This window comes from Hemiscyllium ocellatum, unplaced genomic scaffold, assembly GCF_020745735.1.
Source record: "Hemiscyllium ocellatum isolate sHemOce1 unplaced genomic scaffold, sHemOce1.pat.X.cur. R1, whole genome shotgun sequence".
NCBI lineage: Eukaryota > Metazoa > Chordata > Chondrichthyes > Orectolobiformes > Hemiscylliidae > Hemiscyllium > Hemiscyllium ocellatum.
This window is the reverse complement of record NW_026867603.1, coordinates 352,679-370,790: the sequence shown is the minus strand read 5'-3', so window position 1 is coordinate 370,790 and position 18,112 is coordinate 352,679. Positions and strand designations below refer to the sequence as shown.

General features: G+C 48.1%; 1 protein-coding gene across 1 annotated transcript in view; it reads right to left on the bottom strand.

The window, feature by feature from the left end:
* LOC132809102 (5-aminolevulinate synthase, erythroid-specific, mitochondrial-like) overlaps positions 1 to 18,112 on the bottom strand; it is a 91,291-nt gene that overhangs the window by 24,411 nt on the left and 48,768 nt on the right. The window contains exons 5-7 of the mRNA XM_060822504.1: positions 16,686 to 16,905; positions 11,294 to 11,478; positions 2,561 to 2,740 (exon numbers count right to left, since the gene is read on the bottom strand). Coding sequence (XP_060678487.1) covers positions 2,561 to 2,740; positions 11,294 to 11,478; positions 16,686 to 16,905 — 585 coding nt within the window. The remainder of the gene's footprint in view (positions 1 to 2,560; positions 2,741 to 11,293; positions 11,479 to 16,685; positions 16,906 to 18,112) is intronic.

Here is an 18,112-nt window from a genome sequence, read left to right as displayed (position 1 = left end):
GGATGTATATGTGTTTGTGTGTGTGTGTTTGTGTGTGTGTATGTGTGTGTGTTTGTGTGTGTATGCATGTGTGTGTGTGTTTGTGTGTGTGAATGTATGTGTACGTGTGGGTTTGTGTATGTGGATGTATACGTGTTTGTGTGTGTGTGTGTTTGTGTGTGTGTGTGTTTGTGTGTGTTGTGTGTGTGAATGTATGTGTACATGTGTGTGTGTGTGTGTGTGTTTGTGTGTGTGAATGTATGTGTACATGTGTGTTTGTGTGTGTCTGTGTGTGTTTGTGTGTGTCTGTGTGTGTGCGTATGTATATGTGTGTGTTTGTGTGCGTGTATGTGTGTGTATGCATATGTGTGTGTGTGTTTGTGTGTGTGAATGTATGTGTACATGTGTGTTTGTGTGTGTGGATGTATGTGTGTTTGTGTGTGTGTTTGTGTTTGTCTGCGTGTGTATGTGTGTGTGGGGTGTCTGTGTGTGTGTTTGTGTGTGGATGTATGTGTGTTTGTGTGTGTGTGTTTGTGTGTGTGTGCGTATGTATATGTGTGTGTGTTTGTATGTTTGTGTTTGTGTGTGTGTGTGTATGTGTGTTTGTATGTGTGTGTTTGTGTGTGTGTATGTGTGTGTATGCATATGTGTGTGTTTGTGTGTGAATGTGTGAATGTATGTGTACGTGTGTGTTTGTGTGTGTGGATGTATGTGTGTTTGTGTGTGTGTGTTTGTGTGTGTCTGTGTGTGTATGTGTGTGGGGGGTGTCTGTGTGTGTGTTTGTGTGTGTGGATGTATGTGTGTGTGTCTGTGTGTGTATGTGTTTGTGTGTACGTATATGTGTGTGTATGTGTGTGTGTGTTTGTGTGTGTGTATGCATATGTGTGTGTGTTTGTGTGTGTGTGAATGTATTTGTACGTGTGTGTTTGTGTGTGTGGATGTATGTGTGTTTGTGTGTGTGTGTTTGTGTGTGTTTGTGTGTGTATGTGTGTGTATGCATGTGTGTGTGTTTGTGTGTGTGGATGTATGTGTGTGTGTCTGTGTGTATGTGTGTGCGTATATGTGTATGTGTGTATGTGTGTGTATGTGTGTGCGTATGTATATGTGTGTGTGTGTTTGTGTGTGTGTATGTATGTGTATGTGTGTGTGTGTGTTTGTGTGTGTATGTATGTGTGTGTGTGTGTGTGTATGTGTGTGTGTGTATGTGTATGTATGTGTGTGTGTGTGTGCACATGCGCTCACCATCCCCCTCTCCCAAAGGCAGCAGACATTTAATGTTGGTGTCCAGTACCCCCTGAGGTGACTTTGACACAGTGAATGGTTGTGATACCACTGGGAATCGACCCTTTAGTCTGTGTGGGTGGTAGCCATCTTGGATGGCCACAGTCACTGACTGATTTAGATTAGATTCCCTACAGCCTGGAAACAGACCCTTCGGCCCAACAAGTCCACACCGACCCTCCGAAGAGCAACCCACCCAGACTCACTTCCCTCTGACTAATGCACCTAGCACTACAGGCAAGTTGGCATGGCCAATTCACCTGACCTGCCCAACTTTGGACTGTGGGAGGAAACCCACGCAGACACTGGGGGGAAAATGTGCAAACTCCACACAATCACCCGAGGCAGGAATCGAACCCAAGTCTTTGGCGCTGGTGCTAACCACTGAGCCACCCTACTTGAGCTGACTCTCAAAGACCACTTGATGGAGCAAAGAGCCACATCTTTCCTGGCATGTCCTCAGGCGGTTGAGGGTTGTCTGCATTTTCCGTGGAAGGTTAAAATCTGGGACTTCACTAGGGATGGGTACTGATATGGGCGGCACAGTGGTTAGCACTTGCTTCCTCACAGCGCCAGAGACCCGGGTTCAATTCCCGCCTCAGGCGACTCTCTGTGTGGGAGTTTGCACATTCTCCCCGTGTCTGCGTGGGTTTGCTCCAGTTTCCTCCCACAATCCAAAAATGTGCAGGTTAGGTGAACTGGGCCGTGCTAAATTGCCCGTAGTGTTAGGTGAAGGGGTATGGGTCTGGGTGGTTTAGGCTTCGGTAGGTCGGTGTGGACTTGTTGGGCCGAAGGGCCCGTTTCCACACTGTAAGTAATCTAATCTTAAAAAATAACTATTCAGTGGTCATTTGTGATTTGTGACATTCAGAGATATGAGCTACAGTCCTTCAGAAATCACAGAGCAAAACTCTATTCGTCCAAGTTTGCTAATGTTAGCATACCTTAAATTACTCATACCATATCCGACAGTTTTATTCTCTGAAAGAAACACAGCAACACAATGAACAGTTACTACATACTTCACTACTCGACACTGGCATTATTATCTAGACTGACACCTCCGTGCTTAAAGGTACAATTCATCCGGAATCATATCTGGAAAACCATATGTAGAGTGGCGCTGGAAAAGCGCAGCAGGAAAATCGAGGGTTCGAGCAAACGCCCTCCATTAGGAATAGAGGCAGGGTGCCTGCAGACTGGGGAGATAAATGAGAGGGGGTGGGGGTGGGGAGAAAGTCGCATCGCGTACAATAGGTGAAGGGGGGGGGGTGGGCGGGGATGGATCCTGATCTCTTACCATCCATCGAATGTACTGTTTCAAACGCGACGATCTTGGGAGTCTTTGGGTCTGACGCCTTCAGGAGCTGTTCCAGATGTTCGACGTCATTGTGCCTGAAAACAAACTTTGGGACTCCGCTGTTCCTGATCCCTTGAATCATAGAAGCGTGGTTCCCAGCGTCTGAGTAGACTTCGCAGCCTGCGGGATTCAAAAGGTTTCATAACCATTTATTTGTTAATCGAGTCCTAGCATGATAAGAGGCCGTCTGGCTCATTTTCTGCATATCTGTCATCAAGCGCCTACCCATTGTAGTCCCATTTTCCAGGCGCGTATGTTATGGCTTCTCACATGATCTTGATCAGATGGGCCAATGGGCTGAGAAGTGGCAGATGGAGTTTAATTCAGATAAATGCGAGGGGCTGCATTTTGGGAAAGCAAATCTTAGCAGGACTTATACACTTAATGGTGAGGTCCTAGGGAGTGTTACTGAACAAAGAGACCTTGGAGTGCAGGTTCATAGCTCCTTGAAAGTGGAGTCGCAGGTAGATAGGATAGTGAAGGAGGCGTTTGGTATGCTTTCCTTTATTGGTCAGAGTATTGAGTACAGGAGTTGGGAGGTCATGTTGCGGCTGTACAGGACATTGGTTAGGCCACTGTTGGTATATAGCGTGCAATTCTGGTCTCCTTCCTATCGGAAAGATGTTGTGAAACTTGAAAGGGTTCAGAAAAGATTTACAAGGATGTTGCCGGGGTTGGAGGGTTTGAGATATAGGGAGAGGCTGAACAGGCTGGAGCGTCGGAGGCTGAGGGGTGACCTTATAAAGGTTTACAAAATTATGAGGGGCTTGGATAGGGTAAATAGGCAAAGTCTTTTCCCTGGGGTGGGGGAGTCCAGAACTAGAGGTTTATAAAATCATGAGGGGGGTATGGATAGGGTAAATAGGCAAGGTATTTTCCCCCTGGGGTGAGGGGAGTCCAGAACTAGAGGTTTATAAAATCATGAGAAGCATGGATAGGGTAAATAGACAAGGTCTTTTCCCCCTGGGGTGGGGGGAGTCCAGAACTAGAGGGCATAGGTTTAGGGTGAGAGGGGAAAGATATAAACGAGACCTAAGGGGCAAAGTTTTCACCCAGAGGGTGGTACGTGTATGGAATGAGCTGCCAGAGGAAGTGGTGGAGGCTGGTACAATTGCAACATTTAAAAGGCATCTGGATGGGTATAGGTACATGCACTTCCAAGCATATTTGATGCCGTGCAATATAACAGACTTGTGAGAAACGTTACAAGAACACAAGGACTAGGCACAGGGGGAAAGGCGACCAATGATGCGTCCATCTCCACCTCAGCTCGACTTTTCTGCCCTCTCCATATAACCCTTCAGCCCATACCAATTAAAAACCTGTCTATCTCCTTCTTAAACTTATTGAATGTTCCAGCATCCATTGAGCTCTGAATCCCACAGATGCACAAATCTTTGAGAGCAGCAATTTCTCCTCAACCCTGTTTGATAGCTGCTACCGCCATCCTAAAACCATGACCTCTCATTCTAGATTATCCTACAATCGGAAATACCCTTCCTAGGTGCAATCTCACCAATCCTCTTTTGCATCTTATAGGCCTCTCCTCTCACGTCTCTAACTTCCAGAGAGTCAAGGCATAAACTGCTGAACCGATCTGCACAGCACAACGCTCTGACCCCTGGAGTCCATCCAGTGAATCGTTCTCTGAAAACTGCCTCCCGTCCAATGGCATCCTTTCTCAAGTACAGGGACCAAAACTGTATGCAATACTCCAAGTGCTGACTCACTAATGGGCAGTTGCAACAACAGAACCCCACACGCATCTGAGTTAAACTCCATTTGCCAAACGTTTGGTCCATTCACCTAACTATCCATACATCCATTTCTTATTTCATTCCGACAACTGACTTTCCCACTTTTTGAGTGACATCTGAAGATTTGGATATATACCCTGCTATCCCTTCTTCCAGATTGTAAATAAAATCTGATTGAAGATTTGTAGCTCGGGTGTCCGTTGTTGTGGTTCTGCTCGCCGAGCTGGAAGTTTTTGCTGCAAACGTTTCGTTCCCTGGCTAGGGAACATCATCAGTGCTGTTGGAGCCTCGTGTGAAGCGCTGCTTTGATGTTTCTTCCGGTATTTATAGTGGTTTGTTCTTGCCGCTTCCGGGTGTCAGTTTCAGCTGTAGTGGTTTGTATGTGGGGTCCAGGTCGATGTGTCTGTTGATGGAGTTTGTGGATGAATGCCATGCCTCTAGGAATTCTCTGGCTGTTCTCTGTCTGGCTTGTCCTATGATAGTGGTGTTTTCCCAGTCAAATTCATGTTGCTGGTTGTCTGAGTGTATGGCTACTAGAGATAGCTGGTCGTGTCGTTTTGTGGCTAGCTAATGTTCATGGATGCGGATTGTTAGCTGTCTTCCTGTTTGTCCTATATAGTGTTTTGTGCAGTCCTTGCATGGTATTTTGTAAACTACGTTAGTTTGGCTCATGCTGGGTATTGGGTCCTTTGTTCTAGTGAGTTGTTGTCTGAGCGTGGATGTTGGCTTGTGTGCTGTTATGAGTCCTAAGGGTCGCAGTAGTCTGGCTGTCAGTTCTGAGATGCTCCTGACGTATGGTAGAGTGGCTAGTCCTTTTGGTTGTGGCATGTCCTCGTTCCTCGGTCTATCTCTTAGGCATCTGGTGATAAAGTTGCGTGGGTATTTTACAAAACTGAAACTGACACCCGGAAACGGCAAGAACATCCATCAACAGACACATCGACCTGGACCCCACATACAAATCACTACAGCTGAAACTGACACCCGGAAGCGGCAAGAACAAACCACTATAAATACCGGAAGAAACATCAAAGCAGCGCTTCACAGGAGGCTCCAACAGCACTGATGATGTTCCCTAGCCAGGGAACGAAACGTTTGCAGCAAAAACTTCCAGCTCGGCGAGCAGAACCACAACAGATTGTAAATAGTGAGGGCTGAAGACTGAACCCTGTGTATCCCTTTAGAGTGGAGGTTTGCTCGCTGAGCTGTCGGTTTGATATCCAGACATTTCATTACCTGGCTAGGTTACATCATCAGTGGCGACCTCCAAGGGAAGCGAAGCTGTTATCTCCTGCTTTCTATTGGTATCTTTCTCCTGGATGGGGTTCCTGGGGGTTGTGGTGATGTCATTTCCTGTTCGCTTTCTGAGGGGTTGAGAGATGGCATCTAGATCTATGTGTTTGTTTGTGGCGTTGTGGTTGGAGTGCCAGGCCTCTAGGAATTCTCTGGCATGTCTTTGCTTCACCTGTCCCAGGATAGATGTGTTGTCCCAGTCGAAACGGTGGGTTTTTTTCCCTCCGTGTGTAGGGCTACGAGGGAGAGAGAGGGTCGTGTCTTTTTGTGGCTAGCTGGTGTTCGTGTATCCTGGTGGCTAACTTTCTTCCTGTTTGTCCTACGTAGTGTTTGAGGCAGTCCTTGCATGGAATTTTGTAGGTGACGTTGGTTTTCTCCATGGGATGTACTGGGTCTTTTAAGTTTGTTAGTTTTTGTTTGAGAGTGTTGGTGGGTTTGTGTGTTACTAGGATTCCGAGGGGTCTTAGTAATCTGGCTGTCATTTCTGAAACTTCTTTGATGTATGGTAAGGTGGTTAGGGTTTCTGGCTGTGTTTGGTCTGCATGTTGTGGTTTGTTCTTGAGGAATCTGCGGACTGTATTTTTTGAGTATCCCTGTGTACCCCTTCTAGAAGTCCAGGTGTGTTATATCCACAGGATCCTCATTACACACTTTGTTTGTTACATAGAGTCATACAGTCATAGAGATGTACAGCATGGAAACAGACCCTTCAGTCCAACCCGTCCCTGCCGACCCCAGATATCCCTACCCAATCTAGCCCCACCTGCCAGCACCCATCCCATATCCCTCCAAACCCTTCCTAGTCATATACCCATCCAAATGCCTCTTAAATGTTGCAATTGTACCAGCCTCCACCACTTCCTCTGGCAGCTCATTCCATACACGTACCACCCTCTGCGTGAAAAAGTTGCCCCTTAGGTCTTTTTTATATCTTTCCCCCCTCACCCTAAACCTACGCCCTCGAGTTCTGGACTCCCCGACCCCAGGGAAAAGACCTTGTCTATTTACCCTATCCATGCCCCCCTCATGATTTTATAAACCTCTAGTTCTGGGCTCCCACATCCCAGAGGGAAAAGACCTTGTCTATTTACCTTATCTATGTCCCCCCCTCATGATTTTATAAACCTCTATAAGGTCACCCCTCAGCCTCTGACGCTCCAGGGAAAACAGCCCCAGCCTGTTCAGCCTCTCCCTGTAGCTCAAACCCTCCAACCCCGGCAACATCCTTGAAAATCTTTTCTGAACCCTTTCAAGTTTCACAACATCTTTCCCTGAAAGGAACGAGACCAGAATTGCACACAATATTCCAACAGTGGCCTAACCAATGTCCTGTACAGCCGCAACATGACCTCCCAACTCCTGTACTCAATACTCTGACCAATAAAGGAAAGCATACCAAACGCCTTCTTCACTATCTTATCTACCTGCGACTCCACTTTCAAGGAGCTATGAACCTGCACTCCAAGGTCTCTTTGCTCAGTTACACTCCACAGGACCTTACCATGAAGTGTATAAGTCCTGCTAAGATTTGCTTTCCCAAAATGCAGCACCTCGCATTTATCTGAATTAAACTCCATCTGCCACTTCTCAGCCCATTGGCCCATCTGGTCCAGATCCTGTTGTAATCTGAGGTAACCCTCTTCGCTGTCCACTACACCTCCAATTTTGGTGTCATCTGCAAACTTACTAACTATACCTCTTATGCTCACATCGAAATAATTTACATATATGATGAAAAGTAGTGGGCCCAGCACCGATCCTTGTGGCACTCCACTGGTCATAGACCTCCACTTTGAAAAACAACTCTCCACCACCACCCACTGTCTTCTACCTTTGAGCCAGTTCTGTATCCAAATGGCTAGTTCTCCCTGTATTCCATGAGATCTAACCTTGCTAATCAGTCTCCCATCGGGAACCTTGTTGAACGCCTTACTGAAGACCATATAGATCACATCTACTGCTCTGCCCTCATCAATCCTCTTGGTTACTTCTTCAAAAAACTCAATCAAGTTTGTGAGACATGATTTCCCACGCACAAAGCCATGTTGACTATCTCTAATCAGTCCTTGCGTTCCAAATACATGTACATCCTGTCCCTCAGGATTCCCTCTAACAACTTGCCCACCACCGAGGTCAGGCTCACCGGTCTATAGTTCCCTGGCTTGTCCTTACCACCCTTCTTAAACAGTGGCACCACGTTTGCCAACCTCCAGTCTTCCGCCACCTCACTGGTGACTATCGATGATACAAATAACTCAGCAAGAGGCCCAGCAATCACTTCTCTAGCGTCCCACAGAGTTCTCGGGTACACCTGATCAGGTCCTGGGGATTTATCCACTTTTATCCATTTCAAGACATCCAGCACTTGCTCCTCTGTAATATGGACATTTTGCAAGATGTCACCATCTATTTCCCTACAGTCTATATCTTCCATCTCCTTTTCCACAGTCAATACTGATGCAAAATACTCATTTAGTACCTCCCCCATTTCTTGTGTTATTGTAACTTTTCTCCCAAATCTGTCTTGTTGCCCTGTGTGAAATGTGCTTGGAAATCCATGTACACCACACCGACAGCATAAGCCCTTGGTGCTTCCTTTCAAGAAATTCCAACACGTTAGTCACACACAACTTCCCCTTCAGCAACCTCTTCCGAAACAACCCATTTCTATGTGACTCCTAATTCCATCTCAAATCCGAGTTTCTAGAAGATTCCCCACTACTGAAGTTAGATTAACTGGTGTGCAAAGACTTTGCTTATCCTTATTTGTGAAGGATGGTAAAATTGTGTCCGCAATTCTCTGGTCCTCTGGCTCTTCCTGAGCCGAGGGAAGACTGAAAGATTATGGCTTTTGGGTCAGAAAGGAAGAGGTAAAGATAATAGCCAGCGAGAGTAAGTGCTGTCAGTGAGTCTTAATTGCCTATTTGATTGACCTGTCACACTCTATGATCATCTAAATACTTGTTAGGCGTTGTTCAAAAACTAGGTTTAGATTAGTCTAATCTAAACCTAGTTTTTGAACAACGCCTAACAAGTATTTAGATGATCATAGAGTCATAGAGATGTACAGCATGGAAACGGGCCCTTCGGCCCAACCTGTCCATACCAACCAGATATCCCAACGCAATCTAGTCAGCACCTGGCCCAAACCCTTCCTATTCATGTACCCATGTAGAAGCCCTTCCTGATGAAGGGCTTTTGCCCGAAACGTCGATTCTCCTGCTCCTCGGACGCTGCCGTGTTTTTCCAGCACCGCTCCGATCTAAACTCCAGTTTCCAGCACACCCGCAGTCCTCACTTTGGCCTAGTTCAAGTTTACACACCGCCCAACGAAACACCAGCCGAAGAGAACGGAACTTCGAATGACAACGATTTGAAAAACCCCAGCCTACGCGATATCCCCAGAAAGGAGCCGTTCCAATTTCCGGCAACATCCTCATACACAGGCGCCTTGGCCAAAATCAAAGCTGTGGGAGCCAGGAAAGTGTCTTCCCTGACTCCCATAAACCCTTTGTTCCTATGCAACTTAGCCACTTGTTCCTCCCACACTTATCACGGAACATTAGCATAGCCAATTAGTTTTGTCTTTCTAAACTAATTATCGTCTGCCACACACGTTCCCTCGATCACACATAACCTATCAGATTACAACACCACCATCTTCAGCATTAGCTCATCTCCCAGTGATTTTGACTCACCTATCACAATGTACTACCATTAACTGTTACTGGAGCCTTGTGACATGATCCAGGCCATATATTGCAACACTACGTTAACTACGTTACTGACATAATAACCTCCATGAAAGGACATCTCGCAGTAGTTTTGAAAATGATGAGAGGTCTGGATTGTCTGGTCGTATCGCTACCTGGTACGGCAACTGTACCGTGGCGGCACGGCGGTTAGCACCGCTGCCTCACAGCGCCAGAGACCTGGGTTCAATTCCCGCCTCGGGCGACTGTCTGTGTGGAGTTTGCACATTCTCCCCGTGTCTGCGTGCGTTTCCTCCGGTTTCCTCCCACAGTCACAAAGATGTGCAGGTCAGGTGAATTGGCCGTGCCAAATTGCCCGTAGTGTTAGGGGTATGGGTGGGTTGCGGGTCGGTGTGGACTTGTTGGGCCGAAGGGCCTGTTTCCACACTGTAAGTCATCTAATCGGAGACGGTTACAGAGAGTGGTGAACTCGGCCTGGACGATCGCAGAAGGCCAACCTCCCATCTATAGAATCCACCTACCAGGCCCGTTGTCAAGGAAAGGCCGCCAGTATTTTCAAAGATCCATCCCACCCTGGCAATGTCTTTCTACAACCTCTACCATCGGGGAGAAAGTACAGAACGGAGCTGGTTTCGAATAGTTTCTACCCCGCTGTTGTTAGAATACTGCTGAAAATGTGTTGCTGGAAAAGCACAGCAGGAGAATCGACGTTTTGGGCATAAGCCCTTCTGCAGGCCTCATTTTCAGCTCTGATCCCCAGCATCTGCAGTCCTCACTTTCTCCTAGAAGTTTCTAGAACACTGAATGGACTCACACACTCTTAACGTTCTCCTATTTTGGTTTTTGCTGTGGCTTGCCTATTTTTTGCTTATCGATGCGACTTAACTCGGAGATCTGCCTGCGTAGCTCGCAAAACGAAGCTTTTCACTGTGACTCGGTACACATGACAATAAATTCACTTCAGTACAGCAGCTAGAGAGAAACTGTTCCCACTTACGAAAGGATCAAGATTGAGAAGACGCGGCTCTAAAGTAATTTGCCAATGTAGCAAATACGATGTCAGGAAAGACCGTTTCCCACAGTGACTCAACCCCGGGTCTGGAAAGCGTTGGAAATGTGGAGGAGGCACGTTCAATCGAGCTTTCGAGAGGATGTTGCATGATTATTTAAATTTTAAAAATGTGTAATGTTATGGGAAAAAGACAGGGGAATACACTGAGTCATAATGTTTGCTAGCAACATAGAGATGTACAGCACGGAAACAGACCCTTCGGTCCAGCCCGTCCATGCCGACCAGATATCCCAACCCAATCTAGTCCCACCTGCCAGCACCCGGCCCATATCCCTCCAAACCCTTCCTATTCATATACCCATCCAAATGCCTCTTAAATGTTGCATTTGTACCAGCCTCCACCACTTCCTCTGGCAGCTCATTCCATACACGTACCACCCACTGGGTGAAAAAGTTGCCCCTTAGGTCTCTTTTATATCTTTCCCCTCTCACCCTAAACCTATGCCCTCCAGTTCTGGGCTCACCCACCCCAGGGGGAAAAGACCTTGTCTATTTACCCTATCCATGTCCCCCTCATGATTTTATAAACCTCTAGTACTGTGCTCCCCCACCCCAGGGGGAAAAGACCTTGTCTATTTACCCTATCCATACACCCCTCATGATTTTATAAACCTCTAGGCCTGGACTCCCCCACCCCAGGGGGAAAAGACCTTGTCTATTTACCCTATCCATGCCCCCCTCATGATGTCGTAAACCTCTCGCCATGATGGATGGTATGACATCTTGCGCCGTGATGACCCTGTAGCTCTGTCTCCCTCTCTGTTTCCCACCCGCTGCCCTCCACAACCCCTTTGCTGCTCTCCAAGCAGTAATTGGCCTGTTTATTTTGGTCCTGTACCTGGGAGCAGTTTGGCCAGAGTGAAGAGGGTGGAGTCATTAGCCACGTAGCAGGATGTGAAGAGAAGCGCAGCGTCCTTTTGGTGCAGTTTGGCCAGCTCCGATTCTAGGTCCACGTGGAATTTGCTGGTCCCGGAGATGTTCCGGGTCCCCCCAGCTCCTGCCCCGTACTCCTGCGCCGTCTCCCTGCAGAACACAGAGCGAGTTGCGTTTACGCAGCATGAAGATCTTGCGTTTAAAGATGGCGCCTGATGTCTTAATGTACTTTACAGCCACTGGAATCCAGTGACTGCCAATGTGGGCAAATCAAACAGAGACCTCCCACACCGGCAACCCTCACCATCTAAAGGCCCAGCATATACCTGGGAACATCACACCTGCACGCTCCGTGCCAAGTCTCACAGCAAGCTGGCTTGAAGCCAGTACCGTGCCTTCACTGTCGCCTGGTCAAACTCCTGGAACTCCCCCCTGGAGCAGTTCTTCGGGTCTCCCTACTCAATACAGTTGTTCAAGAAGCAATCCGTTGAGTATAGGAGCAAAGAGGTCCTTCTGCAGCTGTACAGGGCCCTGGTGAGACCGCACCTGGAGTATTGTGTGCAGTTCTGGTCGCCGAATTTGAGGAAGGACACTCTTGGCTATTGAGGGAGTGCAGCATCGGTTCACGAGGTCAGCTCCTGGAATGGCGGGGCTATCATATGTTGAAAGATTGGAGCGACTGGGCTTGTATACACTTGAGTTTAGAAGGATGAGAGGGGATCTGTTTGAGACATGTAAGATTATTAAAGGATTGGACACTCTGGAGGCAGGAAACATGTTCCCGCTGATAGGTGAGTCCCGAACCAGAGGACACAGCTTAAAAATAAGAGCTAGGCGCGGTGGCTCAGTGGTTAGCACTGCTGCCTCACAGCGCCAGAGACCTGGGTTCGATTCCCACCTCAGGCGACTCACTGTGTGGAGTTTGCACATTCTCCCCCCGTGCCTGCATGGGTTTCCTCCGGGTGCTCCGGTTTCCTCCCACAGTCCAAAGCTGCGCAGGTTAGGGTGGATTGGCCGTGCTAAATTGTCCCGGTAGTGTCCAGGGATATGCAGGTTAGGGTGGATTGGCCGTGCTAAATTGTCCCCGTAGTGCCCAGGGATGTGCAGGTTAGGGTGGATTGGCCGTGCTAAATTGTCCCCGTAGTGTCCAGGGATATGCAGGTTAGGGTGGATTGGCCGTGCTAAATTGTCCCCGTAGTGCCCAGGGATGGGCAGGTTAGGGTGAATTGGCCACGCTAAATTGTCCCCGTAGTGCCCAGGGATGTTCAGGTTAGGGTGGATTGGCCTTGCTAAATTGTCCCGTAGTGTCCAGCGATGCGCAGGTTAGGGTGGATTGGCCGTGCTACATTGTCCCGTAGTGCCCAGGGATGTGCAGGTTAGGGTGGATTGGCTGTGCTAAATTGTCCCATAGTGTCCAGGGATGTGCAGGTTAGGGAGGATTGGCCGTGCTAAATTGTCCCCATAGTGTCCAGGGATGTGCAGGTTAGGGAGGATTGGCCGTGCTAAATTGTCCCCGTAGTGCCCAGGGATATGCAGGTTAGGGTGGATTGGCCGTGCTAAATTGCCCATAGTGTTAGGTGAAGGGATAAATGTTGGGGAATGGGTCTGCGCTTCGGCGGGTCGGTGTGGACTTGTTGGGCCGAAGGGCCTGTTTCCACACTGTAATCTAATCTAATTTAGAACAGACTGGAAGAGAAGCCTCTTCACCACAGAGAGCGGTGGGTGCGTGGAAGGCTCTGCCCCAGAAGGCCAAGTCTCTGGATGCTTTCAGGAAAGAGATGGATAGAGCTCTTAAAGATAGTGGAATGAAGGGTTATGAGGATAAGGCAGGAACAGGATACTGATTGAGGGTGACCAGCCATGATCACAATGAATGGTGGTGCTGGCTGGAAGGGCCGAATGGCCTACTCCTGCACCGATTGTCATTCAATGGAAATGACGGTTCAGCAAGTGCTAGCCTCAGCAGTAGCACCCCTGTCCCTTGAATGACTTTTTTGTAAGTGTGAGCACAGTCAGAGTCCACCAATGATAAGGTAACAAGTAAACAATTGGGTCGGTGGTCTCGGATTGAGAGACGTTACACTTTATCCCCCCGGCTCCCACACCCCAAAAAAAGAACCTCCTCTTGCTATCTGCAGCCAGGAGGACATTATAGAACATATAGAACATAGAACAATACAGCACAGAACAGGCCCTTCGGCCCACGATGTTGTGCCGAACTTCTATCCTAGATTAAGCACCCATCCATGTACCTATCCAAATGCCGCTTAAAGGTCGCCAATGATTCTGACTCTACCACTCCCACGGGCAGCGCATTCCACTCTCTGGGTAAAGAACCCACCCCTGACATCCCCCCCATACCTTCCACCCTTCAACTTAAATTTACGTCCCCTTGTAACACTCTGTTGGACCCTGGGAAAAAGTCTCTGACTGTCTACTCTATCTATTCCCCTGATCATCTTATAAGCCTCTATCAAGTCACCCCTCATCCTTCGCCGTTCCAACGAGAAAAGGCCGAGAACTCTCAACCTATCCTCGTACGACCTATTCTCCATTCCAGGCAACATCCTGGTAAATCTCCTCTGCACCCTCTCCAAAGCTTCCACATCTTTCCTAAAGTGAGGCGACCAGAACTGCAATTATGAACCCGGCAATCTTCGGTGATTGCGATGACTAAATGAATTATTCCGGTGTGTAAGATTTGAGTCTTGCGGAAGAGAGGCCGATTTTGTCCAAGCGTTTTGCGTTGCCTCATATCAGGACCACTCGCAAGAATACCAATTAAGAGGAAACCATATTTTATGAGAGGTGACGACTGATTGGTTGGCCAGTGGACTCTGATTGGTGTCGCCACACAGAACGCACCAGTTCATCATGACCGTCAGTTCCTGTTTTAAATTTTACATAGTATTCGGTGGCGGGGTCACTTTGAGCCGGGCCTGCAAGTGTAACAAACAGGGACAAGATTTGGTCTTTGAATCCTCTACTTTGCCAGTCTATCACAAGCCTATGTTCTTAGACGACCCTCATATCTCATCGGAGAAAGTGAGGTCTGCAGATGCTGGAGGTCAGAGCTGAAAATGTGTTGCTGGAAAAGCGCAGCAGGTCAGGCAGCATCCAAGGAGCAGGAGAGTCGACGTTTCGGGCATAAGCCCTTCTTCCGTTCCCCATTCCTGAAGAAGGGCTCATGCCCGAAACCTCGATTCTCCTGCTCCTTGGATGCTGCCTGACCCGCTGCGCTTTTCCAGCAACACATTTTCACCTCGTATCTCATCATTTGCTTTGTCGGCGAAAGCTAACTGGTCTTGTCCTGCCTAGCAACAAGAAGGAGTTAAAAACGAGAGGGCGTGGGTTTAAGGTGAGAGCAGGAAGATTTAAAAGGGGCTTAAGGGGCAACTTCTCACACACAGGGTGGTGCACATATGTAATGCACTGCCAGAGGAAGTGGTGGAGGCTGGTACAAGTACACCATTTAAAAGGCATCTGGATGGGTATATGAATAGGAAGGGTTTAGAGGGATATGGGCCAACTGAGGGAAAATGGGACTAGATTAATGTAGAATATCCGGTCGGCATAGGATGCGTTTCCAAGATAAAGAGTTCAAATGGTCTGCAACACATTGAGTGAAATTTCTCCTAACTCAGTCCAAAATTCCAGTCCCTGGAATGGTAGGCCTAACATACGGTGAACGGCCGAGGATCCTGGGATTGTATTCATTCGAGTTTAGAAAGTTGAGGGGAGATCGAACAGGAACTTATGAGATAATGCGTGGCTTAGGTGGACGTCAGGAATTTGTTTCCATCAGGCGGGGATACCAGGGCCCATGGGCACAGCCTTAGAATTAGAGGGGGGTCAATTTCGAACGGAAATGAGGAGGCATTTCTTCAGCCGGAGAGTGGTGGGCCTGTGGGATTCATTGCCGCAGGGTGCAGTGGAGGCCGGGACGTTAAACGTCTTCAAGGCAGAGATTGATAGATTCTTGATGTCTCGAGGAATTAAGGGCTACGGGGAGAGCGCGGGTAAGTGGCGTTGAAATGCCCATCAGCCATGATTGAATGGCACGGTGGACTCAATGGGCCGAATGGCCTAACACCTAGAAAGGGGACAAAGCATTTGCAACGAAAGCTCCCAGCTCGGCGAACAGAACCATTTAGCACGGCCAATTCACCCTAACCCACACATCTTTGTGTCTGTTGGGAGGAAACCGGAGCACCCGGAGGAAACCCACACAGACACAGGGAGAACATGCAAGCACCACACAGACAGTTACCTGAGGCTGGAATCGAACCTGGGACTCTGCTGCTGGGAGGCAGCAGTGCTAACCATTGAGCCACCATACTGTGCAAACATTTCCCTATGTCCAGTCTTGTGCATAGTTGCAAATGAATGAACTTAAGAGGTACAGTTAGTTAGTTTGCAGATGACATCAAAATTGGAGGTGTAGTGGACAGCGAAGAGGGTTACCTCAGATTACAACAGGATCTGGACCAGATGGGCCAATGGGCTGAGAAGTGGCAGATGGAGTTTAATTCCGATAAATGTGAGGTACTGCATTTTGGGAAAGCAAATCTTAGCAGGACTTATACACTTAATGGTAAGGTCCTGATGAGTGTTGCTGAACAAAGAGACCTTGGAGTGCAGGTTCATAGCTCCTTGAAAGTGGAGTCGCAGGTAGATAGGATAGTGAAGAAGGCGTTTGGTATGCTTTCCTTTATTGGTCAGAGTATTGAGTACAGGAGTTGGGAGGTCATGTTGTGGCTGTACAGACGTTGGTTAGGCCACTGTTGGAATATTGCATGCAATTCTGGTCTCCTTCCTATCGGAAAGATGTTGTGAAACTTGAAAGGGTTCAGAAAAGATTTACAAGGATGTTGCCAGGGTGGGAGGATTCGAGCTATAGGGAGAGGCTGAACAGGCTGGGGCTGTTTTCCCTGGAGCGTTGGAGGCTGAGGGGTGACCTTATAGAGGTTTACAAAATCATGGGGGGCATGGATAGGATAAATAGGCAAAGTCTTTTCCCTGGGGTGGGGGAACTAGAGGGCATAGGTTTAGGGTGAGAGGGGAAAGATATAAAAGAGACCTAAGGGACAACTTTTTCACGCAGAGGGTGGTACGTGTATGGAATGAGCTGCCAGAGGAAGTGGTGGGGGCTGGTCCAACTGCAACATTTAAGAGGCATTTGGATGGGTGTGTGAATAGGAAGGGTTTGGAGGGATATGGGCCGGGTGCTGGCAGGTGGGACTAGATTGGGTTGGGATATCTGGTCGGCATGGACGGGTTGGACCGAAGGGCCTGTTTCCATGCTGTACGTATCTATGACTCTATATGAGTGCGTGTCAGCTCCTGGAAATGCTTACATGATGGCTTTCAGGACGCGAGGGTGACTGCCCATGCCCAGATAGTCATTACTGCACCACACTGACACATTCTTCTTCTCAGCCAGCGGTTCGTAGTACTCAGCTAATGGATAGTCCTCCGTCTTTCTATTCACAGTCTTGAACACACGGTAGGTGTGGTCATTTTTCTTTTCTACGATCTTCTGCTCAAAGAATTCATCATAGTTGAAAACGGGCAGATCTGCCAATAAGAAATGGGAAGCTTTAATGGTCAAACGCACCAGGAGAAAATAGCTGACCATTAAACCAAATTAATCAGCAATCAACTGAACTAACCGAATTAGCAAACAGCTCCGAGAGTAGTGAGACAAACTGAGTTGAACGAGCAATCAAACTATCCAGGCAACTGGTCAATGTCTCCAAGTGATTAACTAAACATAACAGCAAATGGAATAATTTAGCAGCTAACTTAATAGCCAAGACAGTGGCCCAATCTGTGACCCGACCTAGCCAGTAAACGAGCTGTGCGATCTTGCAAGCAAAGTGGTCATGGCCGCCAAATTGTGAATCGCTCGGTCAAGTAGCCCGCCATCTGACCGACTCAACAGTGAACCGGTTCCTCGAGCGACCTCGAGCGCCAACTCAGGTCGTCTGGAGAAGAAATGCCGCATCAGGACCGTTCGGGTGGAACGTTCCTTTGCTGCAGCTTCTTCATTATGTATATATAAACATCTATCTTCAAAATTACCAGCCATCTACTCCTATAAGTGAGACAATGCCACCAGTTGAGGGGAGGGCAATGCCATAGTGGTACGATCCAAAGATCCGGGTCACGAGGAATTAAGGGCTAAGGGGAGAATGCGGAGTTGAAATGCCCATCAGCCGTGACTGAATGGCGGAGTGGACTCAATGGGCCGAATGGCCTTACTTCCACTCCTATGTCTTATGGTCTTACGGTCAGGTTAGTGGAATTTGATTTCAATAGTATCTGGTCTTAGTCATCTAATGATGACAGTGAGGACGGCGTTGAGTGTATAAAAACCCATCTGGATCATGAATCTCCTTTTGGGAAGGAAAACTCAATCCTTACTATCCCTACGGGTCGCTTTCGGAATGGCAGGCAGTGACCAGTGGGGTACCACAAGGTTCGGTGTTGGGATCACAGTACAGAGAGATCTGGGTGTTCTTGTACACCAGTCAATGAAAGCAAGCATGCAGGTACAGCAGGTAGTGAAGAAGGCTAATAGCATGCTGGCCTTCATAACTGGAGGGATTGAGTATAGAAGCAAAGAGGTCCTTCTACAACTGTACAGGGCCCTGGTGAGACCACACCTGGAGTACTGTGTGCAGTTCTGGTCTCCAAATTTGAGGAGGGACATTCTGGCTACTGAGGGAGTGCAGCGTAGGTTCACGAGGTCAACTCCCGGAATGGCGGGACTATCATATGT